At 33.5% G+C, this 13,309-nt stretch overlaps 2 protein-coding genes and 1 long non-coding RNA gene across 13 annotated transcripts; 1 reads left to right on the top strand and 2 right to left on the bottom strand.

Moving 5' to 3' along the window:
- Positions 1-1,136: 1,136 nt before the first annotated feature.
- LOC142233202 (gamma-glutamylcyclotransferase-like) lies at positions 1,137-8,407 on the bottom strand. 10 transcript variants are annotated; one of them, XM_075304042.1, is made up of 5 exons: positions 8,273-8,407; positions 3,942-4,112; positions 3,747-3,880; positions 1,646-1,816; positions 1,137-1,594 (listed from the first exon to the last, which is right to left on the bottom strand). In XM_075304042.1, the coding sequence occupies exons 2-5, from the start codon at positions 4,044-4,046 to the stop codon at positions 1,279-1,281; spliced, it is 726 nt and encodes a 241-aa protein (XP_075160157.1). In that variant the 5' UTR covers positions 4,047-4,112; positions 8,273-8,407; the 3' UTR covers positions 1,137-1,278. The 10 variants fall into 10 exon arrangements, with proteins under 10 accessions (XP_075160157.1, XP_075160159.1, XP_075160160.1 ...); XM_075304044.1 differs by having other exon boundaries at positions 3,942-4,079; XM_075304045.1 differs by having other exon boundaries at positions 3,942-4,066.
- Positions 8,278-11,873, bottom strand: LOC142233203 (gamma-glutamylcyclotransferase-like). 2 transcript variants are annotated; one of them, XM_075304049.1, is made up of 4 exons: positions 11,771-11,873; positions 10,592-10,850; positions 10,396-10,529; positions 8,278-8,693 (listed from the first exon to the last, which is right to left on the bottom strand). In XM_075304049.1, the coding sequence occupies exons 2-4, from the start codon at positions 10,694-10,696 to the stop codon at positions 8,372-8,374; spliced, it is 561 nt and encodes a 186-aa protein (XP_075160164.1). In that variant the 5' UTR covers positions 10,697-10,850; positions 11,771-11,873; the 3' UTR covers positions 8,278-8,371. The 2 variants fall into 2 exon arrangements, with proteins under 2 accessions (XP_075160164.1, XP_075160163.1); XM_075304048.1 differs by lacking the exon at positions 11,771-11,873 and adding an exon at positions 10,993-11,112.
- A 693-nt stretch (positions 11,874-12,566) lies between these two features.
- On the top strand, positions 12,567-13,106 carry LOC142233205 (uncharacterized). Its single transcript, XR_012721354.1, has 2 exons — positions 12,567-12,836; positions 12,904-13,106. It is a non-coding gene; the product is annotated as an uncharacterized LOC142233205 (long non-coding RNA).
- Positions 13,107-13,309: the final 203 nt, after the last annotated feature.

Here is a 13,309-nt window from a genome sequence, read left to right as displayed (position 1 = left end):
ACCATATAATAACACCACGTACCAAATTTCAACCGAATCGAATCAATTTTGCTCTTCCAAGAGGCTCCGGAGGTCAAATATAGGGATCGGTTTATATGGGGGCTATATATAATTATGGACCGATGTTGACCCATTTTTGTACGGTTGTTAGATACCATATACTAACACCATGTACCAAATTTCAACCGAATCTGGTCAATTTTGCTCTTCCAAGAGGCTCCGGAGGCCAAATCTGGGATCGGTTTATATGGGGTCTATATATATAATTATGGACCGATATGGACCAATTCCTGCATGGTTGTTAGAGATCATATACTAACACCACGTACCAAATTTCAACCGAATCGGATGAAATTTGCTTCTCTTAGAGGATCCGCAAGCCAAATCAGGGGATCGGTTTATATGGGGGCTATATATAGTTATGGACCGATGTAGACCAATTTTTGCATGGTGTTTGAAGACCATATACTAACACCACGTACCAAATTTCAACTGAATCGGATGAATTTTTCTCTTCCAAGAGGCTCCGGAGGTAAATCTGGGGATCGGTTTATATGGGGGCTAAATATATAATTATAGACCGATATGGACCAATTTTTGCATGGTTGTTGGAGACCATATACTAACACCATATACCAAATTTCAGCCAAATCGGATGAAATACGCTTCCCTTATAGGCTCCGCAAGCCAAATCTGTGGGTCCGTCTATATGGGGGCTATACGTAAAAGTGGACCGATGTGACCCATTTGCAATACCATCCGACCTACATCAATAACAACTACTTGTGCCAAGTTTCAAGTCGATAGCTTGTTTCGTTCGGAAGTTAACGTGATTTCAACAGACGGACGGACGGACGGACATGCTTAGATCAACTCAGAAAGTTAATATACCCACATCCTATGGTGGAGGGTATAAAACTCGTGGAAGTGAGAAAGATGTTTCAAGGAAGATACAATTAGCCAGAAAAAACTTTTTCCGAGTTATTCTTTATGACATTGTTTTTTACATCCTGTAAAAGAATCAACGTTTATCACAAAAGGTATATACTTTTATTCCAAACAAATTTCCTTAAAGCGAAAAGTAAATGGGAAAGGATATTTGTCGTTTGGGAGGAAAGAATAATATGAATAAAAAATTATTGTATTAATTTTTGTTATTTATAAATATTTATATTTAAACGTAATATTAAATCAAAATAATACTGAGTAAAAAATATCTGGAAAATATGGTTATAAAGTCACACAGTGTTTCCAAAAATATCTCTGTGGAAATTTCCTTTAATACAAAGGAACATTTTCTAGCTCCAATTCTTTCTCAAAGCGTTCAGCTATATTAGCATTGTGTGGCAAATGCATTAGCCATTCAATATACTCATATGGTATTTCCGATTCCAAGGCTCCTTTTATCAAAGCCTTTAAATATGTCGCAGAAGGTAATCGCTCTATGGGAACTTCATTTGCTGGCATTAGTTTTATATCAGTTTCGGGTTGATCACATAAATGATAAGCTCTACATTCAATAGTTGAGTCCAAGGTGGGACAGTACACTGAAACTGTAATGGGGGTATAGATGCCTTCATGTACTCCTTCTTGGCTAAAAATTGATTTTTTTTAATTCAAGTAAAAAGAAAAATCATGTAAATACCCAACAAAAAAAGTAGCGAACATGTTCTTTTTGGATCCAGAAGTGGTGCAAATTTGTCGCAGAAGCGATGAATTTAACATGGACTTGTCATAGGACGAATGCCCACCAACAGCCCTTTCACTTAATTTCCAACACTTCTTAAGGTGTGATTCGAATTTAATCTTTTTTTGGCTGTGAATTTAGAAAAATTGTGATATTTTGCCAAATAAATAATTTTTGTATTTTTTTATGACTTTTAACGCAGAACGACTTCCAATTTTTTTGCTGGGTACTGAAATAATAACTGAAACGACATATTTGAATTTTAGAGAACGAGATGGCGCAGGATATAGACATATCCTAATTATCTATTCCAGAGATATGTAACTGACTGGAGTTATTTAAAATGGATAGAACATTAGGTCTGTGATGAAAACTGGATATCATGACTTTATAATGTACAAATTTACATATAACTCCTATATATACTCGTAATATATGTGTCCACCGATTTTCCCTTACATGTCCATATATATTGAAACCTCTGAAACCAAAACTATGATACTTAGAAACAGAGAATGAAGCCGACCCATTTTTTTCGGCGGCGGCTAACACTAATTTTTTGCCTCCGGCGGCGGCTTAACGGCTAAGCCGATATAAATTTGTCTATTCGGCGGCGGACAATTATCCATTATAAAATCAATTTGAAGGAGAGAATGACACATTTTTGTCGGCGGCGGTTCACACAAAATTTTTGCCATTCGGCGGCGGACAATTATCCATTATAAAATCAATTTGGAGTTATTCGATTGGTAATGAGATTAGTTGTACAACCAATCTTACAATCAAATTGACATATGGATAAAATTTTCTGAGCTAAATTTTTGCAAAACTGTTATAGCAGTTTGAAATTGATTGATTGTGGGTGGAAGGTTTAAAATGTTGGCAAATATACGACAATTATTTATTAATTTTTCTGATATAATCGATATTTTTGATCAATTGGCGGCTAAATTTGAGTCGACATGAGTCGACATATTTGGCAGCGGTGTCGACTGGCAAAAAATGGTCGGCGGCGAGTGAAATCAGCGGCGCGACTCGGCGGCTTTATTCTCTGATATGAAGTTATCCGAATGGTAATGAGATTAGTTGTACAACCAATCTTACAATCACATTTACATTTCATTTAAATTTTCTGAGTTAAATTTTTGCAAAATTATTATAGCAACTTGTGATAATGACTGATTTTGGGTGGAAAGTTAAACATTTTGACAAAAATACAAAAATTATTAATAAATTTTTCTGATTTAAATCAATATTTTTGATTAATTGACGGCTAGGTTAGATTAGGTGGCAGCCCGATGTATCAGGCTCACTTAGACTATTCAGTCCATTGTGATACCACATTGGTGAACTTCTCTCTTATCACTGAATGCTGCCCGATTACATATTAAGCTCAATGACAAGGGACCTCCTTTTTATAGCCGAGTCCGAACGGCGTTCCACATTGCAGTGAAACCACTTAGAGAAGCTTTGAAACCCTCAGAAATGTCACCAGCATTATTGAGGTGGGATAATCCACCGCTGAAAAACATGTTGGTGTTCGGTCGAAGCAGGAATCGAACCCACGACCTTGTGTATGCAAGGCGGGCATGCTAACCATTGCACCACGGTGGCTCCCTAATTGACGGCTAATTTTGAGTCGAAATGAGTCGCCATATTCGGCGGCGGCTTCGACTAGCAAAACCTGGTCGGCGGCGGTTAAAATCGACGGAAGTTCACCACTGTGGTATCACAATGGACTGAATAGTCTAAGTGAGCCTGATACATCGGGCTGCCACATAACCTAACCTAACCTAACCTTCATTCTCTGCTCAGAAAACTACAAGATTGCTTGTACAACTATTCTCTTAGTCTGATAGTCTTAATTTTATTGTTTAGTAGATAAACGAACGGTTCAAGCCACCAAAAATTGAATATCTGCCTCTAAGAACCTAAAAAATCATATATGCTATTTTAACCACAGATCATCCTACTTGCCCAAAATTCAAATAAATCGATAAATTTATCTTGAAATCAACATTTGATTACTTTCAAGCTCAGTATTGATTGACTTTCTTACTTATCCAAATGTTTCATATCACAACCCTCAAGTTTCCATATAGCACCCCAGACATGATCACCTTTGCTGGGAACTATGGTTGCTCCAGCACCAAACCATCGATCTGTAACAGTATGGAAATCCAAACGATAATTCTAAAATAAAAAATTGAAAATATTATATATTTGTTGCTATAATTGATAACAGATTGTATACTTGTAATTTTCCAGGTCCAATTCTGTCAGCTGTGGGATTTTCTATATGTAAACGTTTGGCCAGTAGGTTACTGCCGAAACCAAAATAATAAAATGAGCAAGCCATTCGGTTGAAAACTTGGATATCTAAAATATTAAGCTGTATAAGAAAGCTTTTGGTGAAAAGCTTTAGCTTTAAATAAAATAACAGAGATTTTTATATAAAGCTTTTTTCGGAAAGCTAACATTTATGAAACATATGGCAGTCATATGTTTTTCTTTTGTTGGCGGGTAAATGGGTTGCGGGGGAGACAAGCGATGAGTTAATCAAACAATGCAAAATGTGTGATGATGATGATTCCTTATCAACAAATACAAAACAGAACAAAAAAGAAGCATTCAATATTTTTGTGGTAAATAATGTATTTTTGTTAAGCCATTGGGTGCAAAGGCAATAAAAAACATTTCAAATTGCCCTCTTGTTTACTTCACTTTCAGGTTCAATTGAGGATAATTAAGTTTTTTTGACACACTTTTTTATTATTTATTTAATTTAAAAATGATATCTCACCTCCAATAATTGTTTTTTGTGATAATTTGAACTTAGCGACAGCAATCACTTTTTTTAAAGCAAAAAAAAAAAATTATTCGCACATGAAGTAAAAATTTCCGTTAAATGTTCTTTTATTCATCAGCCATCCGAACACCTTAACCTTGCAAAAGCAACTGACATGTATGCATGCGGTTAGTTTTTTTATCTCATGGATGTTTCCCATACCATTATGAGCCTTCTCTCTCAGGGGGTTCACATACAAAAACAACGAGAATGAGGGTAGTTTTTTTTTATCTGATGGATCTACACCAACCAGACCATCTCATTAGATAGGTTCACACTCACACATGCTACACTTTAGGTAAAAGCCTTTTAAAATTGTTACAATAAAATACAGTGAAATAAAAGTTTTTCTGAGGAACAAATTTTTGAAAATTACTTAAATGAATTTTTTTGAAGCTAAAAAATATTCCCTTAAAAGCAAATAAAAATATAATTATTAAAATAAAAATACAATTATTACCCACCCCTGTATAGAGTTCGGGTTTATTTACTTTTACTCTTAATACGTACATAGGGAAATTTTGTTTGTCTAAAATTTCGTTCTAAGCAAGGAAAGTATTTATACCCTGCGCCACACTGTGGAACGGGGTATTATAAGTTAGTGCACATGTTTGTAACACCCAGAAGGAGACGAGATAGACACATGGTGTCTTTGGCAATAATGCTCGGGGTGGTTCCCTGAGTCGATATAACCATGTCTGTCTGTCCGTCTGTCCGTCCGTCTGTCTGTGAACACATTCTTGTGATGAAAGTCTAGGTCGCAGTTTAAGTCCAATCGACTTCAAATTTGACACATGTTCCTGTTTTGGGTCAGAATAGAACCCTATTGATTTTATTGAAATCGGTTCAGATTTAGATGTAGCTCCCATATATATCTTTTGCCTGATATTGACTAGTATGGTCCTAGAGGCCAGAGTTTTGGCCCAATTTGGTTGAAATTTTGCACTAGAAGTACAATTAGTAGTGTAGTCAAGTGTGCTAAATTTCATTGAAATCGGTTCAGATTTAGATATAGCTCCCATATATATGTTTTTCAGATTTCGACAAAAATGGTCAAAATACGAACATTTCCCTTTTAAAATCGCATCTGCTTAGTCGAAAAGTTGTAAAAATTACTCTAATTTTCCTCTACTTCTAATACATATATATTGAGCGATAAATAATAAACAAAAGTTTGTGAAGTTTCCTTAAAATTGCTTCATATTTAAATCTTTCCCATATTTATACCCTGCGCCACACTGTGGAACAGGGTATTATAAGTTAGTGCATATGTTTGTAAGGAGACGAGATAGACGCATGGTGTCTTTGGCAATAATGCTCAGGGTGGGTCCCTGAGTCGATATAATTTTTTACTATCATTGTGTTTCACCCTAGTGCATTAGCCGACTTAAATTTTGAGTCTATAGAATTTGTAGAAATCTATCAAATTCTGTCCAGATCGAGTGATATCTAAATGTATGTATTTGGGACAAACCTCTATATATTCAGCACCCAACACATTTGACGGATGTGATATGGTATCGAAAATTTAGATCTACAAAGTGGTGCAGGGTATAATATAGTCGGCCCGGCCCGACTTTAGACTTTCCTTACTTGTTTTTCTTTGGGTGTGGTTTATCATAGACTCAATTTGGGTTAGGTTAGGTTTGGTATAGTGGCAGCCCGATATGTCAAGCTCAATTTGACTATTCAGTCTATTGTTATACCACAGGTGATGAACATTTTAATAAACTAGTCCCATATAAACCGATTTTAAAATTGGGCGATTTTTTATATTATTCGCAATAGGAAGAGGTCAGAGAACTTACGAATCATTATACTACGTTCACACTAGGCACGATATCTTTATACACATTTAGCACCAACGTCTGTTTACAAATTTCAAGTGTTCACATTGGAAACAAAATGAGGTTTCGTTTGACTTTTTTGTTTACAAACCGAAAAACCAAACATTGAAAAATTTAGTTTGTAGTACTAAAACCATTTTTTTTTTTGGATTTTTTAGCTTACAATGGACAACTACTAGCTGTATTCCAAATCTTGTTCAAAATCGAAGGCAGTATAATGGATTTTGAACAAGGTTTGGAATCCAGCTGGTATTTCTTTGTATTGTAAGTTTAAAAAAAAAAATTCCAAAAAAATTCTGTCGTCCCAAATAATTTGCCGTTTATGGGTTTAAAACGGTTTTTAGAAGAAAAGTATTGAGAATTGTTTATGATTAGCGTTGATGCCTTTGTCAAAATTAAAGATTAATAATTAACTCAATATTTCTATTTTGTGGCATGCAGTTTGTTTCCTCCAAATATTACTCACTTTACATTATTTTGTAATTTTTTTTATCTTATTTATTAACGGACGGAAAATCGATCCACTGACCATATGATTTGCAAACACACTATTCACTGAGCCATGTAGCTATTATTGTCATCAATACTCAAATACCTTATTAGCGATCAGCGCTCAAAGCAAAGCATAAAACCAAGCAATTGTATTTATAGATCAAATTTTGGGCACACACACATGCAGACTCAAAGAAACTTCCTTTAAAAAGCAAACCACTTCAGTTGCTCTCTTTCATACAAACGAAGTTCCAAATACAACATTTGGAAACGGATATAAAATAATTTGATTTCTATTTAAAAAAAAAAAAAGTGCACAAGATTTCGATGGGATGTACGGCATATCACAATATTTATGATAAGAAACCTCAGTATGTGTTATATTTACGGCATAACTCCAGAAAAGATCGGGGCTTGGTGTAAACGAAATCGATTTTGGAATCAAATGTTTTTGTTTAGAGCAAATATAAAACTGTTGTAATAATATATTTTGTTTTTGATGATAAAAGAAATTCAAAATACTTTTGTTTTTTGCATGTATTAAAATCATTCGAAATTTTATCCTAAAATCTTCGTCCACTATTGTAATCTGGAGAGTTATACATTACCATTAAAATTTTTATATTTCTTTATTGTAACCAAACGTTACAGCAACCTATATTTTGAATTTGTATAGTGGGTAGATAAACTTCGGCCAGTTTGATGTCACCGTCTTGTATTTACTCATCTTATATTCTGTGTTCCATTTCTTTTCCTTTATTAAATATTTTATTTTACTGGGTGACGACCGTTTAAAATAAGAATGCGGAAATTTAAATACATTGTGCATTGTGGTTTTGTTGATGCTTTGTTTTGTTTAATTTATTTTCCTGATATTGCTTTTGTTTTTCACTTATATAATACCGGCGTTGTAGAGCACTGGCGGAATGCATTCAACGTCATGCAATAAAAAAATATTTTCTCTTCAGTGAAATAAAATTCTCTTTTGTCTTTTAGCAGTTTTAATTTCGAAAAATAAAACTGAGAAAAATAATACTAAAATGTTGCTACGTATGCTAAAAATCAGGGGAACATGCCATAAATTAGAGTTTACTGACAATTATTTTTGGTGAACATATTTAGATGATCGCGTATTATACAGTGAAGCCTCTCATACATGCACACTTTCAAAACCGGCACCTCTCAAAAGAGGACAATTGCCGTAAGATGTTTGCTATATTAACACATAAAAATTAACCTTGCATAACTCATCCCAAATATCGACAAAATATAGGCAATCGTAGGAGTCCGCATTTGAGAGGTTTCACTGTATATGCAAAGGGTCACCTAAAGTGATAATATGTCCTAAAATATATTTAAAACAAAAAATAAAATTTATCGAAGGTAATATGTACTTACTTGGGTTGTGTTCAAATTCTGCTTTATTTCTTGGGCTTAAATTGCGTTTTGAAGAAATTCATTAAAACTATTGTTTATAGCTATGGAGTTTTTCTAAACCTAGCTATAGTACAAAGCAACATTTTCCAATTCAAGTTCATTTTCAAAATTATCAGCTATTTTGCTATTATGTTTGATTTTTTTCAACCAATCTATATATTCGGAAGGCACACCTGTCTCCATGGCACCTTTGACCAATGTCTTTAAATATGTTTGAGATGGTTGGCGCTCAAGTGGAATTTCATCCACAGGCATTGTCTTGAAATTTGTTTCAGGTTGTTTGCATAAATGATAGGCCCGACATTCGAAAATCTTTTTTAACGTTGGACACTGAATTGTCACTGTAATTGGCGTATAGATACCACTTGCGACACCCTCTTGCCTAAAAACATAAGGAAAAGATGAAAAATTTTAATAATTTTCAAGATGTTTATATAATGTATAACAAGTCATAGTGATGTGTTTTGTCGAAAAATCAACTTTCCAGATTTTGTAAAAGTTGAAAGGAGTAAAAGTGGATTTTCCCTTATTTTCAGAAAGTCGAGAGCTCGACTGTTACTAATTTTTAAAAAGTCGAAAATTTGATTTTTCCCAATTTTCAGAAAGTCGAAATCTCGACTTTTGCTAATTTTTAAAGAGTCGAAAATTTGAGTATTACAGTTTTTCATAAGTCGAATTTTAAAATGTCGAAAGCTGAAAATTTTTACTTTTCCTAATATTTAAACATTTTGAAAAAGTCAAAGTCTATTTTTCCTGAACTCGAAATACTCATTCCAAAATTTGAAAAGTCGTTTTTCTGATTACAGTCCCTATTGGCAACTGGGATTACATTGGAGGTAGGGTTTTTTCCCGGGAATTCGCTATTTTTTCGCTCCCGCTCTCCCGTGAATTCTCGGGAAGTTTTCTTTGCAGTATTTTATATAAAATTGAGGGATAAATACTACAAAAACATTATTTTTAGTACCTTTGGGTTAATCATCATTCTCATTACTTCTAAACTCTACTTCAACTATTTTCAACTGTCATTTTCTTTATAAATAAGGGACTTTAAATCCATTTTGAGTAGATTTTGAGTCTCATGTGAATCGGGTATAATTTAGCCTAAGTAGAGAAGAATATATAATTTAATTGTTTTTGGTATTTTTGTTTATATAAAATAAACTACGAAATGAAATAATTTAGGTAACAATTTTCAATTACCTTAGAAATTGCATTCTTCTATTTCAATATAGTACCAAGTAGTAATAATTGCCTTGTCCGACATATACAGTCGAGGGTTCTAGCCCAGGTTCTAACGGACTGAATAGTCTAAGTGAGCCTGCCACTTTAACCTTTAACCTAACGGCCTACTAATTATTTAAAAGAAGGTTGCTCTTCCTAATTTTTTATGATCATATTTGTGTAAACCGGCATTCCAATAGACTGTTAGACTAAGTAAACCTTTATAAACTTTGGTCATTTAACCTTATATAACCACTTTTGCAATTGCATAATTTCAAAATATTTTCATAATTTTTGCAAGGATGTATTTATAGAATATTAAAATTGGAACTTTTAATATGATAGTTACTTTAATTTCAAATATAGATGGTGTATTCCTTCTGGGAACATTGACCGAACATGTTCATATTGTGACTCTGTTTTACGATGGTGAGTGATATCGAAATAAGTTTCTTTCATTTCCATACAAGTTTTAATGTTACAAAAACATCCCACTATAACGGAAGAGACTGTCCATTGTGACCATTGTGAATCTTTTTGTATTTTGTTATTACAAATATTTGTTATTTTATAGATTGTTAGTTGTCTAGACAGCGCCTTATAACCGTAGCTTTAGGCGATTTCTAATTTATTTAAATGTCTAAATATATACCATATCGAAGCAAGTTTCCCTTTGACCGGGATCCCGGGAAATTCGAAAAAAAGATCCCGCTTTCCCGGGAATGGAAAAAGTCTGGGAAAAGACCCCCTAATTGGTGGCTAACGAAGGGATATCGCTATTTCAAATTTATCAATGTTTTTCAAATTCATCTCGCTCTCCAAAGGCGAAATTTACGTATGTAATGTTTATGTCCAAAACTTACTCATCTAAATGTTCCATATCACAACCATCAATCTCCCAAATTGCTCCCCAAACGTGATCATTAATGGTTGGTACAATAGTGGCAGCAGCACCATTCCATCTTTGTGATGGAAAAAAGAAATCTAGACGATAGTTCTATGATGAAGACATATGGAGAATTAAAATATTGACAAAACAAAACCAGCACATAAACAAACCTCCAATTTTCCAGGTCCCATTCGTATGGCCGTAGGATTTTGAATGTGAATTCGTTTGGCCAAAAGATTACTGCCGAAACCGAAATAATAAAATTTCGAAGCCATTTGGTTGGTGTCTTAGAAAACAAAAACAATGCTACACTTATTGCTGCGGCACTGTAAACAACAGAGCTTTCCAATAAAGAACTTTTCCATATAAAATTGGCAACAAGCTTGCAGAAAATTTGTTGTAGCTATTCACTGTTTTTACAGCTGATCACTAAAACAACAACAATAATGGCGATTATTTTTTTGTTTATCTCTAGGAACTACAGAAACGAAACTATTGTTGTAAACTTGAGTATTAACATGGAGCTAATGACAGAATTATTTTGCAAGTTTTTTCTGTCATTGCTACTTACATTAATTTGCACTAATATTCAACACAGCTCTTTTTATATATCTATTTTTGCCGTACTTCAAATTGCGAAACCACCTGCCTGGATGATTGTATGACACTGAATAAATGCAGTCATTTGTTTTGATGGAAGTATGAATTACAGAGTTGCCATCATTAAATGTAACTAGTTACATACACGTTTGCAAAAGTTGGTAGCAACACAGATTTTTTTTGGTTTGGTGAAATTTTATGCGCTTTGGTCGATTTTTCAAGACATTCTCATCCTACGAAGGGATGCTTCAATTACATACACGGTTGCAAATCTAACAAAAATCACAGATTTTTTACTGTTTGGTGAGAACTCTATGCGCTTTAGTAGATTTTTCAAGATATTCTCCGACGACGAAGAGATGATTTATTTACACATACATACATAGAAAAAAAATCCGTAGTTAAACTAACGATAAATTTAACTTACAAAAAAATTATTTGTTTGTAGTTAAATTTTACTATATTTTCAGGAAAATTTTCACAACAAAATCTTTCTCTAAGTATGAACTAAAAGTGGGTATAAAGTTCAATGACCGTACACTTAAATTGCAATATGAACTAAAGCAGATACAAATTTTCATACGATTCCCAAAAATAGCAAGAATGAAATACTGTATGCATAAAATGGTCATGATTTGGCGCCATTGATTTCCTTCTTTACTTTTAGTTAAGTTTTCTTCAATGAGAGGGTGTAATGACAGAATTTTTCTGCAAGATATAAATCAACTTTTTCTGCCATTGGCACTTACCGTAATTTGCACTATTATTCAACACAGTTCTTTATATGTCTATTTTTCCCGTACTTCAAATTGCGAAACCACCTGTCTGGATGATTGTATGACACTGAATAAAGGCAGTCATTTGTTTTGATGGAAGTATGAATTACAGAGTTGCCATCATTAAATGTAACGAGTTACATACACGTTTGCAAAAGTTGGTAGCAACACAGATTTTTTTACGGTTTGGTGTATTGGTAGAATTTTATGCGCTTTGGTCGATTTTTCAAGACATTCTCATCCTACGAAGGGATGCTTCAATTACATACACGGTTGCAAATCTAACAAAAATCACAGATTTTTTACTGTTTGGTGAGAACTCTATGCGCTTTAGTACATTTTTCAAGATATTCTCCGACGACGAAGAGATGATTTAATTACACATATATACATAGAAAAAAAAAATCCGTAGTTAAACTAACGATAAATTTAACTTACAAAAAAATTATTTGTTTGTTGTTAAATTTTACTATATTTTCTGGAAAATTTTCACAACAAAATCTTTCTCTAAGTATGAACTAAAAGTGGGTATAAAGTTCAATGACCGTACACTTAAATTGCAATATGAACTAAAGCAGATAAACATTGTCGTACAATACCCAACAATAGCAAGAATGAATTACTGTATGTATAAAATGGTCATGATTTGGCGCCATTGATTTCCATCTTTAATTTTAGTTAAGTTTTTTTCAATGAGAGGGTGTAATGACAGAATTTTTCTGCAAGATATAAATCAACTTTTTCTGCAATTGGCACTTACCGTAATTTGCAATATCCCTGCCAGCATTTCAAAGTTCCATTTCATCTTCATCGCTACCACAGACTCGTAAATGTCACTACAACCATCCTACTGTGATGGGGGGCAGCATATCATAAAGTACAAAATGTACTTCATACATGTATTTTGCCATCACTACTTTTACAAAAGCCATTTTATTTTTTGTGAAACGCCAAGCGCAACCAGCTTGTTATATTTTATTTAAATAAAAACGAAAATAAAGTTCTGAAAACATAGATTTTACGCTTAAAATTGTGAAAGGTATATTGGTGAACAATTTTTGATTTTCCAAATGGAATAAAGTGATTGTTTTTCAAATATTTTACAGACACGCTGCCTCCATCGAATAAAAACACTGGCTGATAGACGCTGTAACATGTAACTCGCTACTTGTAACTCTACATCATCATTAATGCAAAAAATTATGTTAAATGTGATGTGATAGTGGTATAAATGTTATATTTTTAAGAATTTGTAAATGATTAATCAAATTAATAAATATCTAAACAAACGTGTTTTACTCGACCACAATGATTCTTTTACCACTATCTTAAAATGTGTTTTTTCTGATTGTTTGGAGGGTCTCTTATTGGCGTCGTTCTAAATTGATCTATAAAGGCACCTAATAATTGCACTCATGCGAAACCTTTTTGTAGTAACTTGGCGTGGTACAACTTCTCAATAGTGACGGCGCTTTTCCGACGAGTTTTTGATATCGTATATGATTGTTTTCG

Source organism: Haematobia irritans, chromosome 4 (assembly GCF_050003625.1).
Source record: "Haematobia irritans isolate KBUSLIRL chromosome 4, ASM5000362v1, whole genome shotgun sequence".
NCBI lineage: Eukaryota > Metazoa > Arthropoda > Insecta > Diptera > Muscidae > Haematobia > Haematobia irritans.
This window is presented reverse-complemented; position numbering and strand designations above follow the sequence as displayed.

Bases quoted from the DNA above. Each gene is read 5' to 3' on its own strand.
- LOC142233202 (XM_075304042.1), bottom strand. From the start codon at position 4,046: ATGGCTTGCTCATTTTATTATTTTGGTTTCGGCAGTAACCTACTGGCC. The intron at 3,881-3,941 runs GTATACAATCTG...TTTTTATTTTAG, and splicing joins TTGGACCTGGAAAATTACAA to AATTATCGTTTGGATTTCCA. The intron at 1,817-3,746 runs GTAAGAAAGTCA...CTAAATTCACAG, and splicing joins GATATGAAACATTTGGATAA to CCAAAAAAAGATTAAATTCG.
- LOC142233203 (XM_075304049.1), bottom strand. From the start codon at position 10,696: ATGGCTTCGAAATTTTATTATTTCGGTTTCGGCAGTAATCTTTTGGCC. The intron at 10,530-10,591 runs GTTTGTTTATGT...TCTTCATCATAG, and splicing joins TGGGACCTGGAAAATTGGAG to AACTATCGTCTAGATTTCTT. The intron at 8,694-10,395 runs GTAAGTTTTGGA...TTATGTTTTTAG, and splicing joins GATATGGAACATTTAGATGA to GCAAGAGGGTGTCGCAAGTG.